Here is a 26,366-nt window from a genome sequence, read left to right as displayed (position 1 = left end):
TGGAAGGGATGAGAAAGTGATGATGATGGAAACAGTGTGACAGGTGCGCGCACAGGTGTGGAAAAGGCAAGCGGCGCTAAGAGCGGTATCTGCTTGCGGAGCAGGGGAATCAAAAGGAAGCACACATTAGGTAACATATCACGCCCCATCTCATCATCGTATCCTTATGTGTGTGTGTGTGTGTAACATATCACTAGCATATAACTAACAGAACATAACATTAACATATCAGAAGCGTTCCACGGAAACAGAACAAAAACCTCTCAAATCGAAGACCAGCAACGTGATGTCAGCCACTGCAAATGAATCGGGTGCCTGGGCGTACCCTGTTTACGCAACTGTTATCGTGAAGACGTTCCAATCTGCTAAGTCTTTGTAGTCGCTCTAAACTTCCCTACTGAACCGCCGCGATAATAAGAGTGTGACGCCACGTCAAGTGTGGATTGGGCGCTAAGATTATGCCCTCATGCATGGTAAAGGCCAATACGGGATTACTAAGGGATAGGAGAGATGAGATGAAGACTAGGTTGTTGTACACGATGAAAAGGAACCCCAAGACAAGGAAAAGATGTACGAAGAGACGTTGTTGTCCTAGCTATGCACGTCTCTTCCTTGCTTCGAAGTTCCCTTCCAGTAATTGATTCCACTCTTTGGTGCACTGCCAAACGCGTATACGAAACGCGATAGCATTGCAGCGGGTCGAAGGGCGGTCCTTGCGCTATGACCGTGCACGATTTGAATGAGGCACAACCGCAAACCCGACCATGGGTGATAGGTCGGCATGGGCCTAGTCCAGACGATGTGGGCGACATCATTTGAGATGCGCTGTGCAGCCACACTGAGCAATCAGGCCGTCCGCTCGTTGCTGGTAGCCAAGGTCGTGCGGAAGACTTAGTTTGAATCCAACACCAGCTGTTGGTTTGGTTTGGCTTTAAGAAAAAATAAAATGGAGATTTTGGCTTCACTAGTGTGAGGCCCGCAACTCCACATCACCTGCACAAGCTGAACCGTCTAAGGTTTCCCTTGTTTTTGTGGTAGACTTCGCAGACGGGCACAGTTCCCCCTAAAGTCAGCCCACGACGCACACCAAACTGTCTGTGCCCCCCACTCCTTCCTGCTGTGCTCTCTCCATCTGTCCACGTCTGTAGGCACTTTTCGGGGCGCTAACACGGAATTAAAATTATTAGGGAGTTTTAGCACATCGAATCCCTTCAACAGAAACAAATCAAATAGATATGTACTGTAATGAAGAAATTAGTTTGAACATGTCGAAAATTCTGTCCAGTGTTAATCACCCTTTTATAAACATATCACAGACATTTTACGAATAAATTTGTAGGCCGTCATGGCAAGTGTTGCGACGTTTAGCGGTAATGTCAAAATTCTCGTCGCCGGCAGCAAAAGTGGCTAACAGATGCCGCTGGAAATCGCAACATCTTTTTATACAAATTCTCTAAAAGATAAAAAAAAAACGTTGTATATATCCATTTGCTCATTTTTTATTCCATCAGCTTAGGCTGCATAATTAAAAGTTCATACCGGCAGACGTCTGTGTACGATGGTGATGGGGGTAGCACTGAAAGAGCTCTGTGTACGAGGGGGAGAGGGGGTAATGGCAGGATCGGCTCGCCGTTGTTGACACTGTCAGACATATGTCGGCGCAGTTCCCACAGAAGTCGGCCCAGGACGCAGATTCCCCTACAGCGTTAGTCGTGACGTTGCCCACCTCTGTGAGGCCGGCGAGCTCTTTCAGCACTACCACCACCATCATTTTTAAGAGTGTAATACGTTGGTTTCGACGCAATATGACCGGGGCGGCCATGACGTCCCCACAGTGCTGTAATGGCGACCGAGTGACGTCATGCAAAATAGCTCCTTTCGAGGAAACTGCGGTATTGGTTGCGGCGCATATCAGTGGGCGCGGCTATGACGCCCCCACACTGCCGTAATGGTTGCAGCGCATATAACTGGGCGCGGTCAAGACGCCCCCACAGTGCTGTAATGGCAACCAGGTGACGTCAAGCAAGATGGCTGCTCTCCAGCAAACTGCCGTATACGGTGAGCATTGCACGAAGATTATGCCCAAATGAAAATGAATGCAGGGGCGGATCCCCACCCTCACTTTTGGGGGTTCTGTGCTGGAACGCGTAGTGGAAGCGGAATTTCGAAGTACATCGTACATCGTAGTGTGACGTCATCTTTCTAAATTTTTAATGTAGCGCTATCAAGCTTACGGCGCACTGGAAGTGTCGATGACACTGCTAGAGTCTCCTCATTGTTCTGATGACATAACAAAGCACTAGTAAAAAATCCGACGTTTCACGGCTTTAACTCCGTTACGGGCTTCTTTAATTCATATAATGACTGATACATGTCGAGGTCGCTGTTGGAACCGACCAGCGCGAACGAAAGTCTCCACATACAACTTCGTGTTCTTCCTCCTACGTTTCCGAGGTGATCCTCGAAAAATCGATACCGAGCCGCATTTTGCCTAGATGGCGGCACTTGCCGAGAGACATAACGGTGGCGCTGATGTAGCGTAAACTGTTTCCGTCCCGTTTTTGGAGACACACGTGGATATTTGGAGGATGTGTCTGCTCGCGCGGATCTCCTTCACATGGTGTTCGTTTTCTACCAGTCGGCCAATAACCTGAATGGCGCTGTGACAGACAAATGCCAGCTAATCGTTGAGAAGGGTGTCGTAATCTCCGTGGAAAGTTTCGCATCAGTTGTGAATGATATGTTGCTTCTACGAAACAAGTCTGATGGGATATGCAAGGTGTAGGCCATGGCAGCGCATTTCGTAGTGCTCTGGTTGGGGCTTTCTCTCTTCAAGAATGAAGGTAAGGTTATGCCCTTTTTTTAGCGGATCACCATCATCGTCGTCGCCGTCGTCGTGTGCAAGAATTCCCCCCTCCTCCCCAAATACCATCGCCTTTCAGCGTCGGTTTTCATACCGATGCTGCTTCAATCCCGACTAGGCGTTTTCCCTGGGTTTTCCTCGAATAGGCGAATGTCACTTCACTGTGAACTCGCACAGAGCAACTTGCCTCACCATCAGGCACACCTCTCGGCATCCAACCAACCCAAAAGTCTCAAATTTAAATTCACGCAATTATATCCGTTCATACTGCTTGTACGACGTTCGGCGATAAGTACTGAAGCTGATTCGGTTTTCCATCGGTAGTATTCTAGTAACATTTGTATTTACCAGAGAAGAGAAGTAGCGAATGCTACTTCTGTTCTCATCAGCATTGGCATGCTGAATCAGCAGTCTGTTCTGTATCAGCATGGGCATGCTGAATAGAAAGAGCTATAACTTGGAGCTGTGCTTACATACACGCATCCGGCTCACCAGACCAAAGTTCGACGTCTGAGGTGGCATGGCCTTACAATCGAACAGTGTCTCCAACATTATTCGTCATGTTCAGTTCTTGGGGCGGTTCTGTACAAGAATGCCAATATATTTTACAAAAAAAAAAAGGAAGAGGGAACGTCTGCTGTAGATGTTACAATAGCGAGTTCTAATATACATAGGAATAATTCTACGGAAACGATACGATAAAGAAAGTCATCAAATCCAAGCTTAGCAATGTGATGTCATCCATTTTGAAGAAAGACATCATGTTTTCGGAACCGTTATCATGAACACCTTCCGATCTTCTAAAACTCGCCCCATACGAGACAAACGTAGGTAACAAAGGTAATCTTTTCCGTGCCGTTTCTTGTGTGTCTTTGACCGCGTCTGGTATTAGTACATCGGAAGGTGTTCACGATAACGGTCTTGAAAATTGAAAAGAAAGTCGCCTGATTCCTTTGAAGATGCTGATATCACCTCGCTGCTGTTTGATTTGACAGCTTCATTTTCGTATAGAAGGCTTCAGTCAATCCGCACGGGAAGACGCTGTTTGCTAAGTGAGGCCGGGAAAGACTACTTTATTTCGATAAGGAATAGTGGCACGTGGGGTTTCACCAAAGGGCCATTGGTTGTGCTGCAAGTGCTTCCTAGTAGGTTGATTGGAAAATGTCCTTATAGGATGCCATCAGTGCAGGTGACCTTCCATCTTAAGACTATGCTATCTATCTATGCTGTGCCAAAGTTAAACGAGAGGTCAAGTGTATTTTCTTGAAACATTAGTCCTCGCTAAATAATAGTGTGGCGTTAAAACAATAAAGCAGCTTACGTACGTGGATGCCTACGGACGTTGCTTTATCAACTGGTATGCACTGTGCCTAGACTCCTTCGTTGCAAATGGGGACGTTTTAATGCTCCTCTACCGCTTCCTGCCCTACTCGTCGGACAAGAAAGTGACTCCTGCTTCGTTGTTTTTTATCTTTATATATGATTCGGTTATCGCGAACGTTAACTACAGATAAACTCGCTGATGAGATATAAAAATGGGCGAAAGGCATCTTCTCTCCACGTTGCTGTAGTACTGTGGGGAAGTTCGTTTCTATATGACGTCTTAATGTCAGTTATTACTGAGTTGAATTGGGCTATTTCTCAACAACCACAACAAATAAGCAATGATGATGATCTCGCAAAAATGGGTATTAATAGTAGTACTTTGTGTTAGAATACTATTATTGTAATACTTTTGAGTATTTGTATATGTATTATACTACTCTAGAAGGCGTAATATTTTCTTAGAGGTCCAAGTCCGACCTACAGACTGTCAGCGGCGCATTTTTTCAGTAATTTTACTGTGTCCTTCAGATTTTTGATGCAAACACGGCCCCCTACTATTCCCTTACCCCAAATTCTCCCAAAGATAGTGACCTCAGTGCGAGAGGTTACAGGACGCCCTCTTGCATTCTTATCTCATCATCAAGAGAAGCTACTCTCATTTGCCAGCCTTTTTCTCGGACACTAGAAGACTACCCATTTGAGAACATGTTAAAAATGTAGGCACCTGTAATAAAACGTGATTGGAAAATTACTGTCTCAATACGCAATGCACAAATTATATTTCTACATCTCCTTGCTTGTGAACCCCCAAGTTATGCATCAATGTATTACTCGTGTAATAGACAAATATTAGTATTATGATACCTCAGAATCAAAGTACTACGTATTTGTATTATGTATACTGATTTGTGGGAAGTATTCTCGACCCCGGAAGTTCTCGACCTCGTTTCTACAGTCCAACATGCTCGTGCGCATCGGCGGATCGTTGTGTCAGTTTTCCTCCACATCAAGCGCGCTTATGATACCGTCTCGCACATTTGTGTGCTTCCCGCCTTGTGCTTTTATTTATTTTTATTTTTTTAGTATCTGGTCGACTCTTCAGCTGGCTCCACTATTTCCTTACGAACCGGGCTCTCGCTGTCCGCACATCCCACGGCCAAAGCCCTACGCATCCCGTTCATCAAGGCATACCCCAAGCAAGCATTCTGAGTCCTACACTCTTCAACATGGTAATGGCAGGCCTCAAGTCGATAATTCCTCGCAAAGTATCATTCTCTGTGTATGCCGATGACGTTGCCCTTTGGACACTAGGCAAGTCACGACCAGCCATTCAGCGCCGTTTGCAGCTCGCCTTAAATACTATCCATGTGTACCTTACGCGACTTGGGATGGACCTTACGCCCGAAAAGTGTGTCGAGCTCCCTTTCTCCCGCAAGGCTATGGGAAGTTTCCCTCTTTGGGTGCTGCAAAAAAGCTCGAGCCTCTACGTTCCCACCGCTTCCTTGGTGTGGTCCTGGACTCGGACCTGCGCTGGGCTCGCCACATTAAGCACCTTGTAACCAAAGTGAAGCGATGGCTTCCTGCAATTCAACATCTTTCTGGCTTAGGATGGGGCTGTGATCAGCGCTTCCTTCTAGCCGTACACGCGGCTTTGGTGAGGGCGACTGTGCTTTACAGCCTTCCAGTCTTGCACAGGATTTCCACAACGTCATTAAATACCCTTCGGTCACTGTTTGCCCGAAGCCCATGCCCAGCAATTCGGGACAAAACGTAAAGCGGGCTTCACCTGATACTGCTCTCATAGAAGCCATGTATTAGGAATAGAAAAGCGCGTGCAGCACGTTCCTTTGTTACTACTACTTCGTTCTCTATTGGGACGTTGTCTGTGTCATAGCGAAACATATGGTGAAAGATTCGTTAACGAATATTGGGGTCTTCGAGGTTCCATTTTGGTTCCAAATTTCTGAGATGTAAAGTAGACTTCACGAGATGCACTGAAGCGCTGGTTGAAGTCCTCTACCTGGTGAGTTAGCGCAATTACATCGTGTACGTTGCAAGAAACGCGTGAGTAGTTGAATGCTCTGTACGGCATCTCAAACACGCTACAAGACAGATAAGTTCGCATAATTTGTTGCGCATGCAAACAAGAAAAAAAATCTTGCTGTCACGAGACTCTTCCTTCGATGCTCGGAGCTTGTGAGGAGGTCTTAGGCCAGTGGCGCGCAGGCAAGGAATATCGTGGTATGAGCGGTGGTAAACAAGCATAGAGGCCGATATTAGAGCACTTAGTTGATTCCTTTTGCCTGGATAAGCAGGCATCATCAACCTACCGCCGCGGGATGCGCGTATTGAAAATCAAAGAGCGCGTGAAGTGTTGGTTTTCTTATGGTGATGCTTGTAAATGCATATTTGTGGGTGAATATTGTCAGGTTCCTTTGGGGTCTCTCCTGCGTTGACTCCTCCTCAATGTAGCTTTGACCCCACAATTCAAGTGCATGATCAGATGCTGTAACACAAGCCTCTGCTCAACCTGCGGTGTCGTTGTGAACTCACAGCACATTATTATGGAATGTACACTCTACTGCCCGCAAAGGCGGATACTGTGTGATGAGCTTGCCCCTATCAGCAAGAGACCACTCAATTTAGCTGCATTCATTGTCCCCATGAAGATCCTGTGTTCCATCTCTGGTTCTTCACCTGTTCATTGACTTCCTGTCGTCCACTGTATTGCTCCAGACGCTCTAATTCTTTCTCGTATTTTCATCCTTCCTTCATCATAATCATATAATGTTCCACGTGCAATGGGTTAGAGTACTAAACCACCGCGGTGAAACACCTCATCGCATCGTCATCATCCATTGTTGTTGATATCCTGTGATGTTCCAAATTGTTCCGCTTGGTTTGTCGAGGGAGCTTCACTTGGGAGCCCAATTGGGGGGGATTTCCTCTGCATACTTCCGCATATACTTCGCGTGCTCAACATACCGCATGCATGGATTCGAAATAAGGAACAGATCCAATGCTCCTACAACCCGAAGTCCTGAATAGGCTGTGCAAAGAACAACGAAAATCAGGTGAGAAGATGGTGATATTCAGAGGGCAATTGTAATATCCCCTTTCTTTTTCTTTTTTTCTGCCAATAACCCCCCCCCCCCCCCCCCCCAGCAACGAACATCTGTTGCCAAAGTTCCGAACGTGCACAGTCGTCCTCGCCTCCTTTAATGTTCCCTATGATTAGTCCTTCAAGCAGCCATATTTGCGTATGGATGTCATTTTGTTTGCGCTACTTGGCTACGCGCGTTTCGGATCGTTTTTACTGTGTTTGGTTGGTAACATGTGTCATGGTAACATCGATTTGTGCCAGTTGTCATCCATTGTCCATTCACCCGTCTCATTTTGTACAAGCCTGACATTCTGCTGCTGCACGAAAAAGAAAAGAATGACATCTTTTCAGACATAGTATGTGCAAGCGGAATTGGTACAAGCGGAAGACCAGCTGTCCAGCACCGGATCAGAATCCGTAAAAGTGAAGCACAATTCCCTTTGTTGACTATGCGGTCATCGTAGTGCAGCGCACAGTTCAAGCAATTTCAAAGAGTTCTAGCAATTTGTCGAAACATTTATCTAAATAGAGTGCTCCGGCACAGCATACATCAGGTGCTTTTGCTGCACCCTGCTGTGTGTGATCAAGAAACTCCAAGAGCGTATACAACGTGTTGTGATAGAACCGTGTCATCTTTAGTTCACCAGTAAAACATCAATGAGAAAACATATACAACGCCCTCGTACAGTTATTGCTTATCGGTGCTTCAGAGACATGTAAGAGGGAAGCAACGCTGCCTCTGAGACCCCCCCCCCCAAAAAAAAAGCGCATATTATCTTCTCTTTTTATCTTCAGATTGATCGAACCACAGTTAAAGCACACGGGTATCAAGCAATGGAAGCTATGTGAGCACCTGCTGTACAACGCCTGCGGCCTGTGTATCAGCATCGTGATAATACCATGTAAAGGTTTATTTTAAGCTCCCCAAGCAGCAAAATGCACTGAAAGTCGAGTGCAATAGGGGTGGACGGGTAGGTGAAAGGCCTTGAACATATTCGTGAAACTACAGAACACCGATAAGACACATACCGTCCACCCCTATTGCACTTGAGTTTCAGTACATTGTGCTGCTTGGGTCTGTATACGAAGAGCGGCTGGAACTTCCGAGCATTTTGCATGATAAGCCAATCGCCCTGTTTCTTTGAAGCGGGTGACATCACACTGCTAAGCTTGGATATATTAACTTCTTTTATCGTATCCATTTCGTAGAGTTCGTAGAGGCTCTGGCTGCTACCTTGTGTAGCTCGCTTTATGTTTTGCGCGTGCACAGAACCAACAACGCTATCACATACATACGCAAAGGCGATAGCGTACGGTGCACTAAAACACTCTGATGGTGAGTTTTAGTGCATCGTGAGGTATCTCCTTTGCACACGTAAAGGATAACGTTGTTGGTTCTGCGCACGAGCAAACCACAGAGAGCTTCGCGCATTGCGCATGGCCACCACGTTATCCTTTACGTGCGCAAATGAGATACCGTACGATGCACTAAAGCTCACTATCAGAGACTTTTAACTGCTTACTAACATAATTTAATGCAACAGAAAACAAGTAAAACACAAAGCGAAGTGACAAGAAAAAGTGTATTGTTTGTTAGTCACTATCTTCCTCTTCGGTGGTCTAACAGTGGGTGTCGTACAGGTAGCTAATCTCTTGTGGCGATAAGTCAATTCACCAACCGAACAGGAAAATAATGACTAACAAACAAGACAATTTTTCTTGTCACTTCGCTTTGTGTTTTACTTGTTTTCTGTTATATTAAATTATGTTAGTAAGCAGTTCTTGCGTGAAGTCTGTCGTTCCTTGTCTCTGACTGCATATCTTCTGCAGCGGATATGTACCAACATGAACTCATTAATAAAGAGAGCTTCGCGCAGTGCGCAGAACCACCACGCTATCCCTTTGCACTAAACATCGCTGTTGGAGACTCCGGTAAGTAAGATTTTACATAGACGCTTGAATGAATGATAGCGAAAACTAAAGTCAGCAAAAAGGAAAAAAAGAGCATATAGTGCTGTTTTTGACACCCGGAGAAGTTGGCAAACTCGATTACAAACAGCTGAAGAAACATGTCTTCCGTATAACACGAACAGCAATTTACCAGCCGAAGCGTGATGCAGAGTACGATCATGGGTTTTCGCTTTTACGTGCGAGTGGTCTGAAGCAGTCAGCACCGCATTATTGAGACTCCTCAGTTTGCACTTTGGTTTGATTTGGTAGGAAAACACTGAAATTTAAGTATGCAGAAGGCCACTAAGACTGAAAAGTACAAAAAGTTTCAACAAGGAATGCAGCGGCGGCTCAAGGGTTGTTGCTCAAACCACATCGCAACATTTGCCTGAGCTTCCTTATGTCCTTCGAGGTGTCACTATGACGTTTGCGTCGAGCTCCGCGCACAGTTCAGCGTGCGTCATTGAGCCTACGGATATGTCGTTATGTGGTTCCGTCAATCTGAAGATTTAAAAAAACGATATTGTGCGATTTGGGGGCGTCAGAGGCAGCGTTACTTCCCTTTTAGGTGTCTCTGAAGTAGCGATGAGCGATAACTCTACCAGGACGTTGTATGTTTTCTGATTGATATTTTACAGGTGAAGTAAAGATGACGTGGTGCTATCACAACACGTTGTATATACTCGTGGAGCTTCTTCATCGCATACAGCAGGGTGCTGTAAAAGCGTCATGATGTTACCTTTATGTACGGAAATGTTTAAACGAAAATTGCTGGAACTGTGCGCAGCAGTACGATGACCGTATACTCAGCAAAGGGAATTATGCTTCATTTGTACAAATTCTGCTCCGCTGCTGGACAGTTGGTTTTCCGCTTGATGTACAGCTTGGGACACAAGTTCACGGCACACCGTGGCGTTGCATTTCTCCATTGGAGCGACAGCCCAGCAACACACCAGAGCGGACGCACACACATATTCAGAGAATAGCTGGTCACCCGTTTCTTATCCGATCTCTTCCTGATAGTTAGCAGAGGGCTGCTCCGATGAAGAAATACGTCAGCGCCGTGTTTCGTAAACCTTTATCCCAAGCTGTACCAACAGACCACCCGCAGCTGCACGTCATATCAAGATATCATGACATTGGTAAAGAGTGGATCTTTGACAAAACAGGCGCACGTGATTGTCGCCGTCGTGTAACTTCGTGGTTTTCGCGTTTTGGGGATGAGGTCAGGTCAGGGTAGTTCTGCCTCCTACATGAAGTTTTCCTTGGTGTCTCCAATGGCATCCATCATCGGAAACAACTCATGTGGTCGGCGGCTGCCAACCCACGTCGCTTTATTTTGCCAACGACGGGTCGCGATATTTGGCAGTGTGACTTAGACAGTTCGCAAACAGCGGGTAGTCTATTGCGCACATTCTATGTACGACATGCTTTGCTTCTTTCTTTTCTTGTGCAGGCAGCAGCAGAATGCCCGCCTTGTACAAATTGAGACGCGATGATAAATACTGGACGACAAAGGACACATAAACAATTGCTTTTTTTTAAGTTAACTGTTAGCGCCGCGAAACAAATGTACCTATGAGAGGCGTGCAGACGTGGACAGATGGAGAGAGGACAGCAGGAAGGACAGGGGTGTTAGTATGCGTCCTCGGCAGATTTCAGCGAGAACTGTGCGACATTCGTCTGGAAAGTCTGCCTGAAAAGCCAGGAAGAACCTCAGACAACACAGCCGATGCGAGAACTCGAACCCGCGTCACCTCCCAGTCTCGACGTGGAAATGAGTAATTCTAACCACTATGCCACGGTAGCTAGCACAGAAATCAATATTGGGTAATATGATAAGGAGGGGCAAGAGGGGCGCTTCTGCTTTGCTGGAAACATCCTAGGAAACAGGAAAATTTGCTGGAAAATACTACACATCTCTGAGGAACAAGCATAAAGCCACCTAATAGTTGACTTATCAGTTTTTAAATCACATTAAATTTAAATTGCATTAAATTAAAATAACATTAAAGTGTCGCGTCTTGCCCCGTGCATGTCATCGGACGCATTATTTTTTTTTCTGTTCAACAGTGAATAACCAAGAGTGCCCATATTTTGCATATATCTAGAAGAATGAATAAAAAACACAATGTGAATCTACATTGAGAGAAGAGCCTGTGAAACGCTGCTACACGGATGGCAAGAAAACGGACTACAGAAAATCGCGCCTTTTTGTCGGGTTTTTACATTCCAGGCAGAAGTAACCGATATTTTTCTCATAAGCGTATAGACCAGTACGTACAATTCTCGCGTGCAATAAAGCGTACATGTAGGGCCGCCCATGAGTAAAGTTTCAAGAGCATGGAGCAACGCATCTCTGAGACAGGCGGCGTCGAGTAAAGAATGTCGCGTCTTGCCCCACCTTACCCTACATGTGACTTGAACCAAAGTGAGGAAAAACGACCCGCAACGCGCGTAGTCAAGTAGCGCAAACAAAAAATCATCTATACGCAAATATGGCTGCATAAATTAGCTGTTTCATGGACGAATCATAAAGAATAAAGATGGCCGATTCTGTACTTTCGAGACTTTGGAATCCGATGTTCGTAACTGGGATGTTACCATTACCGTTTGAATATCTTGCATTATTTGCGCATTAACATTATTAGCCGTATTTGGAGAACACGAAGTTCATGCGGAATTGTGCAGAGGAACCACCCACATTGGGGCTCCCGAGTGAAGCTCCCTCAACAAGCCGAACTGGAAAGTTTGGAACCTCAAGGGACAACAACAACAATAAATGATGACGATGAGATGGGGTGTTTCACCGCGGCGGTGCGGTACCCTAACCCATTGCACGTGAAACATTATATGATGAAGATGAAGGGTGAATGAAAATACGAGAAAGAATTAGAGCGTCTGGAGCAATCCAGTGGACGACAGGAAGTCTATGAACAGGTGAAGAACCCGAGATGGAGCACAGGATCTTCATAGGGACAATGAATGCATCTAAACTGAGTGGTCTCTTGCTGATAGGGACAAGATCATCATACAGAATCCGCCTTTGCGTGCAGTAGAGTGCTCATTCCATATGAATGTGCTCAGAGTTCACAACGACACCGTAGGTCAGAGGCTTCTGTTACAGCATCTGATCATGCACTAGAATTGTGGGATGAGAGCCACATTGAGGAGGAGTCGACGCAGGAGAGACCCAAAAAGAACCTCACAATATTCACCCACAAACATGCATGTACAAGCATCACAAGAATCATCATAAGAAAAACAACGCGCTACACGCGCTCTTTGATTTTCAATACGCGCATCTCGCGGCGGTAGGTAGATGATGCCTGCTTTACCAGGCGAAAGGAATCAACTTAGTGCTCTAATGTCGCCCTCTGTGTTTGTTTATGACCGCTCATACCACGATATTCCTCGCCTGCGCGCCACTGGCCTCAGACCTCCTCACAAGCTCCGTGCATTGAAGCAAGAGTCTCGTGACAGCAAGAGATTTTTTTTTCTTGTTTGCATGCGCAACAAATTATGCGAACTTATCTGTCTTGTAGCGTGTTTGAGACGCCGTACAGAGCATTCAAGTGCTCACGCGTTTCTTGCAAAGTACACGGTGTATTTGCGCTAACTCACCAGGTGGAGGGCTTCAACCAGCGCTTCTGTGCATCTCGTGAAGCCTACTTTACAGGTCAGAAATTTTGAACCAAAATGGAACCCCGAAGACCCCAATATTCGTTAACGAAACCTGCACCATATGTTTCGCTATGACACAGACAACGTCCCACTAGAGAACGAATGCAAAGCGGTAAGAACGGAACGTGCTGCACGCGCTTTTCCATTCCTAATACATGGCTTCTATGGGAGCAGTGTCAGGTGAAGCCTGCTTTCCGTTTTGTCCCGAATTGCTGGGCATGCTTCGTCGCTGCTTTGGCGTTCCAAGAATGGCTGAAACGCGGCAAGTCCTAGCTGAAGCCACACTTCTCGTCAACATGCCGCATTAGTTCATCGAATGCGCCTCGATATCGCTTTTACAGCGCATTGGCGTTACCGCTTGAGGCAAGTTGACTCTCCCCAATGCAGTCACTGTGGAGCTATAAAAGATCTAGCGCACATTCTTCTCCATTGCCCACGCTATCAACGTTCCCGAACCGTACTCTCTGGATCCCTTAACGAGCTGGACTCACGGCCCTCTCTCACACAATATTGCTTGGTCCGTGGCCTTACCGACGCTCTGCCCTCAAAGCTCCCTTCACCTTTCTGGACACTATAGGATTTCGATCCATATTGTGAAGGGGCTCATTTTTTCATTCCCCGCATCACCACCAGCACTGGGGTAGAGCATAGCCCCTGGCGATGAAACTCCCCATCCACCGTCTCGAGATAAAGTTGTTGTTGTTGTTTGGGAAGTATTATATATTTGTACTTTAATACGAAATATGAGATTGTCTGCCCACTCCTCCTATCGCTTTGCGTATATGCTACGATAAGTGGTAAAGCGTCCGCCGCCCGACGGAGCAAAACCACGTCAGTATATCAGACTCTTCCCCGCAAATTCTCTCTGCGCCAATCTGGTCGCCAGCAGCTGAATCGCACGTCACAGACAGCCGAAATGCTGTAACTGCTCTATTAAACGAGACGTATGAATTAATTTTTGTAATATTTGATGTTATTTGGTAATTCGTGTCGCCTTCGTTGAACACTGTCGTGCCTGCTGCTGCGTCGCCGCTAAGTTTACTCTCGAATAGGTGGAAATCCTGCGATATGCGCCCACAATAGAGAGTTTTAGTGCATCGCACGCTATCGCCTTCGCGTACGGAAGGGATTGCGTTGGTGGTTCTGCGCACTGCGTCTTGCTGTTGTGGTCGTTGGCTGAACCATCAACGCTATCCCTTCCGTACGCAAAGGCGATAGCGTTCAATGCACTAAAACTCTCTAATGGCTTGTAGCGTATGCGCATATGCTATTTCGGAAAAATACCGTATGGTCGCAAGGTGTACGCTACCGCTGCGTATGAGCAATGGTGGTATCTTATAGCGTGCGCAATGCTGCAAGGGGGGGGGGATATGAAGATTTATTGAAGAAAAAAAGGAAAAGTCAGTCAGACAGAGGTCGGGTTGCATTTCAAAAAAAAAAAAAAAAAAGAGAGAGAGAAACGAAAGGAAAGAAAGAGAGAAGAAAAAAACTGAAAAATAACACGCACAAGCTGCAAGGGATCACAATAACTTAGAGGTTTGGGCATGTTGGTACACCATGATTACTTGCGAAGAGCGCTAACACATAGGACATAGAGGGGACACCAAAGACACGCGCGCTTGTGATTATGCTTCCTCTGCCTATGCCTATGCCCTATGCCGACTGCGTGGGGGCTTGGGGGCGTGATCACCCGCGGAACTTTACCAGCGGCAGGCCCCTTCCGAGAAGACTACCTAGATGATAGGGTAAGGTGGGGCAAGACAAGACAGAAATTTGCAATTGAATATGAAATTTTTGTTTTTCGTGTTAAAAAAAGCTAGCCGTAGGTGCATTCTCAGGGGTCTTGAGCTTCCGACCTGTAAATGCAGAACGGACGGTGCAGAACAGACGGTGCAGGACGTAGCCGGTCTTTAATAAACATAGAACAAGAAATTCAAAAATGCAGATTGTCTCATCTTGCCCCAACTCTCGGGGCTAGACGAGACATCACGTTGGGAAAGGTGAGACACGCCGTGGTAATGAACTATACAATTTAGTTTTTGCAATCCAAGCAGACAAAGTAAAGCCCGTGTGCCGCCGCCCGTAGGACGAGCCGCCGCAGCTGCTACTCCTGCCACTGCACGTCCACCAGTTACACTTTCGGCTTGCCATTTAGCTATTCACCGCCGGTGTGCAGCCCTTGCCCAAGCATTTATATCTCAGGCCGCCGTGGTGAGGTGGCCGACATTCCTCATTGTGTTGTACACTGCCAGCAGCACATTGCCCAACGGGAAGCCCTCCATCGCCGTCTAATACAGCTGGGCTGCAACACATTGTCCATGGCCACCCTCCTTGGTCCCGTCCCTCGGCCTACTCAGTGGGCCGTCATCACAGCCCTGCTCCGCTTCTTGAAAGACTCGGGCCCTGCGTCTGCACTCTGACTGGACTTTCTTGGGACTCTCTTTCGTGCCTGTACTGCACTGGACTGTCTTTCTTTCATTTTTTTTCCTTTCCTCTCTTTCTTGTTGTTTATTTTCAGTTTCTTTGTGTCTGTTCATTTTTCAGTTTCTTTTTTGGAATAGCAAGCTGGCAATAGCCTGGCTGCTATTTCCTTTTTTTCCATTTTCCCACTCTATTAAACATACCCCCCCGCCCCCCGTGGGACTCTACACAACCCCCTTGAGGCCACCGCCCACGTGATGTGCAATAAAACCACACAGAACCCGGTGCTGGTATATGCTCCACCGTCCTTTGCAAACAAGGCACCGCCAGTCTGATGTGTCGCTGGTCGCTCGCTTTTCCGCGCGCTTCTGCTTTGCGGGCAATTTAATAGGAAACAAGAAAATCTGCTGGAAAATCCTTGGCAATATGCAAAAAAAAGATATCTGAGGAAGAAGCATAACGCCACCACGGTATTCGCCTAGGTGGTACCTAGTTATCCGTTTCTAAATTACATTAAATCGTTGCGTCTTACCCCGTGCATATCATCGGATGCATTAATTTTTCTGTTCAACACCAGATAACCAAGAGTGCCGTGCCCATATTTTGCATATATCCAGATGAATAAATAAAGAAATGTGATGTGGACTTACATTGACAGAATAAGCCTGCGTAACGCTGTTGCACAGATGACAAGAAAAAGGGCTACAGAAAATCGCGCCTTTTTGGCGGGTCTTTACATTCCAGCCAGGAGTAACCGATTTTTTTTCTCTTCAACGCATACACCAATCCGGACAATTCTCATATGCAATAAAGCGGACATGCAGAGTCATGCATGAGTAAAGTTTCAAGCGCGTGGAGCAACGCGTCTCTCAGACAGGCGTCGCAAAAAATGTCGCGTCTTGCCCGGTGTCTCATCTTGCCCACCTTACCCTACTCAAGATGAACATTTCGAGGGATATCCGAAGAATCGCGTGCATCATGCGAGTGAACATGCAAATACCGCAAATATTTTCCGCATAATTCCAGACACTCTGCCCGATCTCTGTGGATGTGATGGGTGCGGGAATCCAGCAGCCTGAAGTGTGGGGCGTTGTCCCCTCTCCCTCCCTCCCTGTCCCCTCCTGCAGATAGAAAACTATCCGCCTGTGTACGCTTCTGTGTTCGTGTCACTGCAAGGGGTGGTATCGTTCTGGCACGCGCTATAAGATGGCGTTGCTACCATGGCGCATGCGTAGCCGTGACGTAAACAAGGACGTGAGAGCGTGAACACCGCCAGTCATACGAATGGTTACCCTCCAAAGTCGACGTCAGCCCAGTCTTCATCAGCAACTGTTCACAGAGCGTTAATACGGAACTATAATATGTCACAGCTTACGTGCGGAATATTGGTCACTCGATTAGAGAAATACCAACAACTTGTGTAACAACTCCCCACCAGCAATGGGGGTAGAGTATCGCCTCTGGCGATGAACCTCCCCACTTTCCATTTCAAAATAAAGTTGTTGCTGTTGTTGTTACCAACAAGTGCGATTTTCTCGCTAAACTCCCACAAGAAGGTGGGATAAGTTATGCGAGTAGATCAGCTGGCTGCGCAGCTCTCGAGTTTCCTCTCTCCCCTGTTTGCCCGTGGAACGACCTCAATGGTCACTCCCAAATAATGGGGGGGGGGGGAGCACCTCAAAGTTAGGCGCACGTGGTTTCTTCCGAGGACCCAAGCGGAGTACCATGCCGGTCTATGAAAACCCGCTTATTTTTGCCTTATGAGTGGACAGACACTTCGTCACGAGGTTTCTCCAAACTTTTTCTTCTCTAATACGCTGATACTTTTCATTCTCTTTGTACTAACTCTTAAGGCGATAAACGGACAGCAAGATGTGGTTGTCCCAACGGGGCCGTTTCTGACACTTGCTTTGGTTGAATCAGCAAAAATAGCACAAGTGAACCCATACCGAGTAACCCTACAAAATACCACCAATAAAACATTATGTAGTGTCACATCACTGTATGTGAGCACTCAGAGATTTACGACTGAAAGGCCACCTAAAGACGGTAGCGTATGGCAACCCATCCCAGGTGAAACGATCTCTTCCTTTCAAAATTTAATGGTAATGGTTGCATTTCTGGTACAGCCATTTGAAAACTCCAGCTCCTCCTAAGCGTGTACATTGTAAGCACATTTTTTTTGTTCCTCGTACCTTCTCCAGATTCCTCGTACCTTCACCTTTTATCGCTATTCCTACATACCACGATTATTTAACGAGATTACCTTTGGTACTGCAGACACACAATCAACAACTGCGACAACTAACAACAACAACAAATAAGTTAATGACAATGAATGGGGAAATTCGCCACTTGAGGTGCGGCCCACTACCCCAAGGCACAATGGGGCAGGATGTGATGTGACAACTAAGTCGACAATCCGACGTTCGACAATCTACAATTGCAATCGACAATTGCGACAACTAAAATGCTTCTTAAAACGGATGTATTAAAATTGTTCAGGAATTATGTTTGTTGCGTCCCTCATTTCTCCCCTCCGTTCTACCTTTACTGTGCTTGTGATACCTATCACATATTGGTGACCGTTCATACGTTGCATATGTTATTATTTCATAACATCTGCCGCCGGGCCCCGTGAAACAAGCCTTCGGGCTTAGACAGGCTCGCATACCGGTACCATAAACAAATAAATAATTCAAGAACAAGGGCAAGGCAAGGCAACATGGCTAGGAAGCATTTAATAAGGAACTTATAATTAATCAAGGGAGATGCTAAGATAGCGGGGAAAGAACAAAACAGTCGGTTCAGGATAATTGCGAGACTCAATTCGATTTGCAGATGCGAGACCACGCAATACCACGGCAATCTGAAACGATCAGCCACCACGAATAACGCAAGATGGGGTACATAAAACTTGGGATTTTATCCTGCGTGAAAGTAAAAAGAATTGTTTAGCGGTGGTTATCTATGTTTCTGTCCAACTCTTTTTTTTTTCTGTCTCTCTCTTCGTTTTTAACCCGGCGCGTCACCATCAATATCTGCACTCATTTCACCCGTTTTTGACGTCCACGGGTCTGCTTGAGCTCCATAAGCCTCAGTGACTTTTGCATGATTGCGGAGGTGTCATCTATGTAACTTCATCGTACTAGATCACGCGTGCTCGACTGGATGACCTGCTGACACCGACAGTTACGGCGTCTCGACACGTACAGTATCTCACTTACTATGCGTCCTGTCATGTGTGCGTCTGTGTGTGTATGTCTGACCTCATTCATCGCAGTCCTACTCATATATTAACCCACATGCACTGCCCACGTGGCCGAGTGGTTAGCCTGCTGGCCATGTCACGTCTAGACTGGGAAGTATACCCGGGTACGAATCCCGATGCCGCCTGTGCTGTCCAGGGTTTTTTCTCCTCAGACGCTGTCAGATATGTCGGCGCTTTGAAATCCGTCCAGGACGCACATTCCCTCAGAGCGTTAGTAGTGACGTTGCCCACCTCTGTGAGGCCGGCGAGCTCTTTCAACAGTACCACCACCACATGCACTTAGGTAGAGCATCGCAATTCCTGCGGTGAAATACCTCATCTCATCGTCATGCATCTTGCTGTTGTTGTTCCTACCATTTGTATTTTCTTTCAATGTCACAGGAAAATGTTTACCGTACCATTTCGTCGATCCGTTTTACACGATGCTTAACGTAGGCGTGCGCTGAAGCCTTCTCGCAAATATACGATATTTGTACACTCTAAACCAGGTAACGCATATGTAACGGTTAAGTAACGCTTCGTGAAGAGGTACATTTCTTAAAAAATGTACCTCTTAAATTTAAGAGGTACACACGCCCCCACATGCGGTACATGCAACGCATAGCGCGCACCGATATAGGCATAGTCGTCGGGACGGTTGTCCTCCTCTACGATATATGAACAGCCCCAAGAAGCTACTCTACACGATAAATATCGCAAAATACCTCTATTCGAAAATTACACGCCTTTCAAGAGTGCTTGTCCATCGCGAGCGTACATTATGATGCACAAACGTCGAACACGCAGTGCGCAACGTACGGGCGATGGCTGACCACTACATCTCTCCTTCACAATTGCGGCTGCTCGGTGGTCATGCTTCTTTATCTTTTCCACACCTTTGGATTCCTGTTCTTCCCCAACTTCCGTTTCTTCGGCAGAACGTAATAACAACCACAGAAGATGATCGACTCACCCATTTGTGACATTGCCTGGACGAAACCTAGGAGAAAATACAACGTAAAAAACTTCAACAAACGAAAAAGCTTGCCTGAGAAACATGCCTACTTGCTTGTGTAATCCAGGTATAAAGTGCTATCTAGGCTTCTCTAATTCACGCATCAACGTTCGTGCATGAAGCGCAGACTTCGTTGTCTCCATCCCTTATCGTTGTGTCTAGCCTGCTGGTGATCAGGACAACTGGGACACAGAGCGAAGGTGAACGAAAATGCGTCGTGCGGAGGAATAATTACTTCATGGATATAATACGCACCTCAAACGACTACAATCTTGAAAGCGACGAGCGAGTTTCTTCAAAGACCGAGCAGGGTCGTCTTCGCTCCCCGACGTTTCAAAATAAACTGGATTGGCAGCGGTTGGGCGAAGCGCATTCTTCCGAAACGTGGGATCCCTCACAGTCACGGGTTCCGGTTATTGCACATTTTTGATACAATTCCAGTGCAGACCCATACGGCGCTGCTGCATATATTGACTGGTATTGAATGGTATATTTTCGCAGCGCATGGAGATCGTGAGGCGTTCGTACTCATGCGCCCGAAACACGCGGTACGCACAGTGTTGTAGCCGCTACCAAAACTAAGTAACAAAGTACCGCTACTCGCTACTCCACGAAAAAGTATACTAGCGTCGCTATACATTTTAAAAAGTAACGCGATACCGCTTCCGCTACCAAATAAAAGTAACGTAAATACTATGCCGATACTTTTCCGCTACTAGACCCAGAATATTGAAACGTAGTCTACCAGACCCTTCCCTAGGCGTCTCGTTTTCGAATGTGTCTAAAGATGCTGCAGTATTTATGTTCCGTCACATAGCCAGCACGCAGCATAAAGCATACCACTACTTACAGCCAAGATATATTATTTCAGATTGATCTTGATCTGGAGATGATGCGCGCTAAGATATAATTTCATGCACATAGCGCATAACTGCGTTTAATAATTTTCCTGTCAGAATGTTTCTCATACAAGACTGTGTTTCTGATATCCGGGAATCCCAACCTCAAACTTTTCGGTCTGCTTACTATTGACGGATTGTTGAGTTTTCCCTGCGGTCAAGTGACGCAAATGCCATCGTAAGCGACCACTCATCGAGTTGTCAATAAGTGACTACCAAGTGGTAAAAAGCTCAAACGAACGACATAACATTTCATAACTTAAAAGCTCGAGACTAGGGGACAAAAAACGACAACACAGACAAGGTCTCAAACACTGCTGAAAGTTTACTCAACAGCACAAACATATAAGGAGTTCAAGTGGGTGAGACAGAAGGGTGAAGAGAACATAAGAACATCCCCCAAACCCCCGACCTTCCCGTTGGTTTTGGGGATGTTCTTACGTTCTCCTTACCCTTCTGTCTCACCCATTTCAACTCCTTGTTGGATTGTTCCAAAGACGATATGCGGTCGTGATGATAAATTAAGATTACGGTTGCAACGAGTGAAGGTCGACTTTGCGAAACCGTGCTGTCTGCCTTTCAATACAAATATCTTCGCTTGCGTAGTTTGAATATGACATTCCACAAGAAGCTGTATCTTAAGTTAATCCTGTCAGTTCATGGATATGGACGTCAGTTTTCAGACGTTTTCCTTCATTATGCAATACCGCACGTCACTCCCTATGGATTTTCTTTACTGTTGTTTCAGAAGACTCGCATTTTTCGTTAACAGGAGTGGCTATACTTGCACGTATTGCTGCATGCGATGATACACGGTTATGATATTTTGTGGGCTTTCGTTCGGCTGTCTTGCATCAGGCCCTCGTTGTTATAATTAATAAATTTGTCATCTGGTGACTAGGCTGCGTATGACTCTTTCATTAATGCACCCATACATTCTCCACGGACGAAACCGAATAGCGCATATACACGTGTGCATTGCGGATTTCTTGTTGCCGTTCACCCTGTGTATGTGTGTGTTCCTTTCGTTTACCCCTTCATTTTTTTTTGCTCTTTTCTAGTTTGCAATTATGGTATGGAACTGGCGAACGCTTGGCATTTTTAATGGCTCCAACTGCGTTTTACTTTTATACGTATAGTTAGTGAGTTTTAGTATATCGTACGCTGTCGCCTTTGCGTACGCAAGGGATAGCGTGGTGGCTCTGCGCAATGCGCAAATCTCTGTTTATATATTGCGCCTGCGCAGTCACCAACGCTATCCCTTATGTACGCAAAGGCGATAGCGTGCGGCGCACTATTGCGACTCTCTATTGTGATCTGTGCGGGGGTGGGATTTACGTACTAAGGCCCGGTTTTACCAACGCTGGTTAACTTAAAGCCGAGATCAAGGGTTGTTAAAACTTCGAGTTAACACTCAATTCTTTTTTACAAACGTTAGTTGATGATGTGTGATGAATGTTGCATTGACAATAACTCCCTTTAATGACGCAGAGTGAAGCGTTAAATTCAAGTTCAGGGACCGTTGATCTAGCTTCAAATGTTAATCGGCAGTGGTCAAAATCGGGCCTAAGTCTTCGAGCGAGGTTGATTAAAGACACAAAATCACATCTGTAGTGACGCTTCACGCTGCTGGAGGTAGTGTCGCACATTCTGCGATGGCAGTCGCAAGAAAATAGACAAGCTTCAAGTTGTACGATTTAATGAAGAATGAACTGAAAACCATCCATCTTCTACAGTTTTTTGGACTCTTAGCAAGTTCTCGAATATGTGCACTATGCAACACTTATATTACAATGACAGTGGTGACGGCTACACTCTAAACCCAGTGACGGATACGTGCCGTCTGATCAACTGACTTCACTGACCAGATGACTTCAAGGGGCACGCGGTGCCTGCGAAAGCTCCAGGTGCCCTGTGCCCCCTCAAACAACTGGTACGACATCCCTGCTGACGCCAGGAGCCACAGTGTACCGGACGTATTGATGGGTTACTTGTACCCACTAATACGCGAAACACACTGCGGCTCTCGAGTTCCCTAACAGAAAACTTACCTCCAGGCTTCGCAAAAAAAGAAAAAGCAAGGAAGAAAATGCTCCAAGCACATCGAACATGAAACACCAAATTTTGTTCGCTTGCACATACCTTTAAATTGCATCCAGTACATCATCGTTTGCCGAATGGAAAGCATACACGGTTCACTACTCCCAACACACACATATGGAGCACACATTGCACGGACACACAACCCATCGGATGCACCAGACAGTCCTCCAAACGCCGAACACACAATCCTCGAAACTTCGAACAGGCTGGCACTACAAAGCTCAATGAAGATCATCCTTAGTGACGAACACGACAGTTCCTCAAACGAAATGGCCGAGGATCAATTGTCCAAACAGACACAATTCGATGTGAAAAGCAGTTGCAATTTGGCACACGTATGTGTGACCATTGAGACAGGAAACAACCTGTAAAGAAGCCGAAGTGAATATCACGCTGGTATTGTCCCAACGTGAATGCTTGAATAGTACACCCTTTTTTTAACTCACGTCCTCGCAATCGATACAGTCCCACGGTCACCTGTAACGAAAGAATACAATTAACCTCGCATCAGTGGTGGAACTGGGAGTAGGCTGCATGTAGCACCTTCTGTAGCAGGGAAAATGGACTTTTGGAGCAGACCTTGGTGCTTTTGGAGCAGCAGTGGTCAAACCTTCGATTCATCGAAGGAAACGCTTAACGTGCTGCAAATATTTGCTGAGACTGCGAAAAGACTGCCTCGTATGTCAAAATATATGCAGCATCATGCACACACAAGATTTTGCATCCACACCGTTTATTTGTGGTATCCAAACACATATATAAATTAAATCAGCAGCATAATACCCGTAAGCATACTTGGCAGCTACAACTGCTCTAGACGTTTGTTTTAGCTCTTTTTCTGTTCAGTTCCTTCTCGAGTCGCTGTGACTGTCTTTTACGGGATTCTTTCACTGCTTTGATCAGTCCCCTTGACATCGGAATTTGCGCTGGATCCCGACCGTGCCTCTGCGAAAACGACATTATTGCATGGAGGCCATTAACGCTGGTAATAGAAAGGCTAGCCCTTTCATGCAACATCCGCCTGTTTTCGCTGAAACCCCTTTCTACGTCCGCATTTCCATGAGACAAGCACAATAGAGCTTTCACAAGACTCCCTAGCAATGGGTACTTTGGGGTCCCATTTTCCATTTTTAGGTAAAGGATCTTGCACCAGAAGTCGTCTACTCTCTCACAAGGAACATAGTCCACCTTTTCACCTGTGGCAAGACAAAATTCATCCACCACAGAAGACACCTGTTGAGGTTCAATGACCTGTGGCACCTGTTTAGCCAGGTTCTTCAATGCCGCCACAGAACTATCGTCTCTCATAAAGGTCGGGTGCAGGCATCTGTAGTCCCTCAGCACTTCATTTCGGAAGGGAAGGTTACACAGCAGATACCTCGCAGCTTTGATATAAAAGCTCCTAGCTCCAAGTCGAAACTCCTGCTTTTCCTCTGGTGTCCAGTCTGAAATAGCCGCTTCAGTGTCTGCACCAATTTCGATGTCAGCTCTCCAGTTTGACGATTTCTCAACGTCAATGTGCATTAATTCCTCACCGCTCTTGTCTCTGTACACCTTCACACGAAGAAAGCGTCCAAGAATTTTTTTTACTAGGCTCTCCATTTCACTGTAGAGTATGTGGAGGAGTGGCTCACTCCGTTGGAAGAGGGCAAGGAAGCTGGTGAAGAGGTCAACCGCATTCCGTAGGAAAAGCACCTTAGCTAGGAACGCTTTGTCACTGATGGACTGTTTCAGCCGTTTATATAGTGTACCAGAGCGCGTTCTCTGGTCAGACATCAGCACTGTCTTCACTGCTGGAAACTGCTGAATAAACCGTTCAAGGGCAGGACCAAGTGTCAACCAGCGTGAACTGACATGGCGGAGAAAGACACTCTCGGGTATGCCAAGGACATTTTGACTTGACTTCAGACATGCACTTTGCACAGCGGAGTTTTTGAAGTAGTGGTAGCAGTCAAGGAGGGCAGCTTCCACATCACTCCCGAATGCAGCTATTGCACGACCAAAAGCATTGTGCACCTTGTGCAAAGAGCATTCACCTATGTCAAGACACTTACTGTTTACATGCAGTTTGTTTCCTTTTCAAGCACTTCATGACGTTTGGTCCATCACTGTAAAAACACAACAGTTTTTCCTGGGGCAGGTCTTGTATTGCTTCCTGCACACTTGCCAGTAAAATATCCGAAGTCGCAGATCCCAGACGAAATGACTGTAAATGTTCCACAACAAACTGCTTTTGTTCACTTGAAAAATACCTCACCAACACATCAAGCTGTTGGCAGCGCTGCTCAGGGAGCGGTGTCTCATCGATCTGAATTGTATAGAAGACACCTGGCTCGTTTAACTCTGTTACAACAATGTCCTTGAAATATGGACCCAACCCGTCTGACACTATGTAGGACACTTTCTTCCTTCCACACGAAAAGCCCTTCGCAATTGGAGAGTCCGGAAACATCACTGGAAAAATGGCAGACGCCGTGTCACCCCAGGAGTACCTTATTCCTGATAATGTCGTGCCGAGGACGAAGTACGCGTCAGCCACTGCTCCGCGATCCAATTCTGATATGCCTCCCACTGAAGCAAAGCAAGCCTCAAGCCGCGCTTGCGATGATGCAGGTCGGGTCAGTTTTCCGTCGACTCTGTTCCGGTCACACGCCTCCATGTGACGCTTGCACATCGCGTGCCTCTTCACAGCAGTGATGCCATGCTGCGAGCAGTTGATGGAAACATTGCAAAAAATGCAATACCCTTGCTCGTCTTTCACTCCTTTCTTGCACCATATCGAGATACGATCACCATTGCTATCGGTCTCGTTCAGCCATCTTTCATTAAAGACGCTGCGCCGTCCTGTAGAAGAGAAAACACGTAGTTGTAGCGCGTCACGATCTTTGAAATTCTCCGTTCTCAACTGTCGACGTGAATCCTAGAATCAGTACTCTGAATCTTTAGCCACATCGTGTGGATTTCAAGTCGGTGCAATCGTGAACACACATGATGAATCTAGTGAACTGAAACTAGTTGCGAGACATCACGCAGCAGGAGTTACTTATATCTAACACGTGGGTGTTAGCTAAGACACATTATTATGCCTTTTGTCAGTCACTTAGCAATATGAGTACCGTATTTTCACGCGTATTAGCCGCGGCTTATGCGCGATTTTTTTTTCTCACGGGCGCCCTGCGGCTTATCCACCGGTGCGGCTTATCTGATGCCTATTTTTTCCTGGTATTTTCCATATACGCCGATTTTAACGAAAGGGCCAACAGTGTCTCTGGAACAGCACTGCCCTGCCGATGCATGAACAGTGCGTAACAGGGACGGGTCCACATTCGAGTAGATTGATCTTCCTGGTGCATTCCCCCAAGCAGCTTTAAGGAAAGTTGTGACAGTGATTCACGTCTTCTGGAAGATTACTGATCCATCAGTCCACGAAAAACACCCGACAAGGGCACAATCCGATCTTGGTAGAACTCCAGAACTGACCTCCTCAATTGTACACTGTGCCGATCCCGGAATATGGACCACAGGGTTTATGGCCTTCTCTATGGTCTCCTTTGTCGCACAAATCAGTCGTCTCGTATTGCCCGCGGCTTATCTGCGGGTGCGGCTTATCTGCAAGAAAATTTTCAAAACGTCCCAAAAAACGCGTCCTGCGGCTTATCTGCGGTGCGGCTTATACGCGTGAAATTACGGTACACAATGACACATGGACCTCCTTACCTCTTTGACTGGGCATCAAGGCCGTGAAGTTTCAT

General features: G+C 46.3%; 1 protein-coding gene across 1 annotated transcript in view; it reads left to right on the top strand.

Moving 5' to 3' along the window:
* Nucleotides 1-2,586: 2,586 nt before the first annotated feature.
* LOC135395765 (cell adhesion molecule Dscam2-like) overlaps nt 2,587-26,366 on the top strand; it is a 167,244-nt gene continuing 143,464 nt past the window's right edge. The window contains exon 1 of the mRNA XM_064626857.1: nt 2,587-2,843. Coding sequence (XP_064482927.1) covers nt 2,789-2,843 — 55 coding nt within the window. The 5' untranslated portion in view covers nt 2,587-2,788. The remainder of the gene's footprint in view (nt 2,844-26,366) is intronic.

Source organism: Ornithodoros turicata, chromosome 5 (assembly GCF_037126465.1).
Source record: "Ornithodoros turicata isolate Travis chromosome 5, ASM3712646v1, whole genome shotgun sequence".
Classification (NCBI taxonomy): Eukaryota; Metazoa; Arthropoda; class Arachnida; order Ixodida; family Argasidae; genus Ornithodoros; species Ornithodoros turicata.
This window is presented reverse-complemented; position numbering and strand designations above follow the sequence as displayed.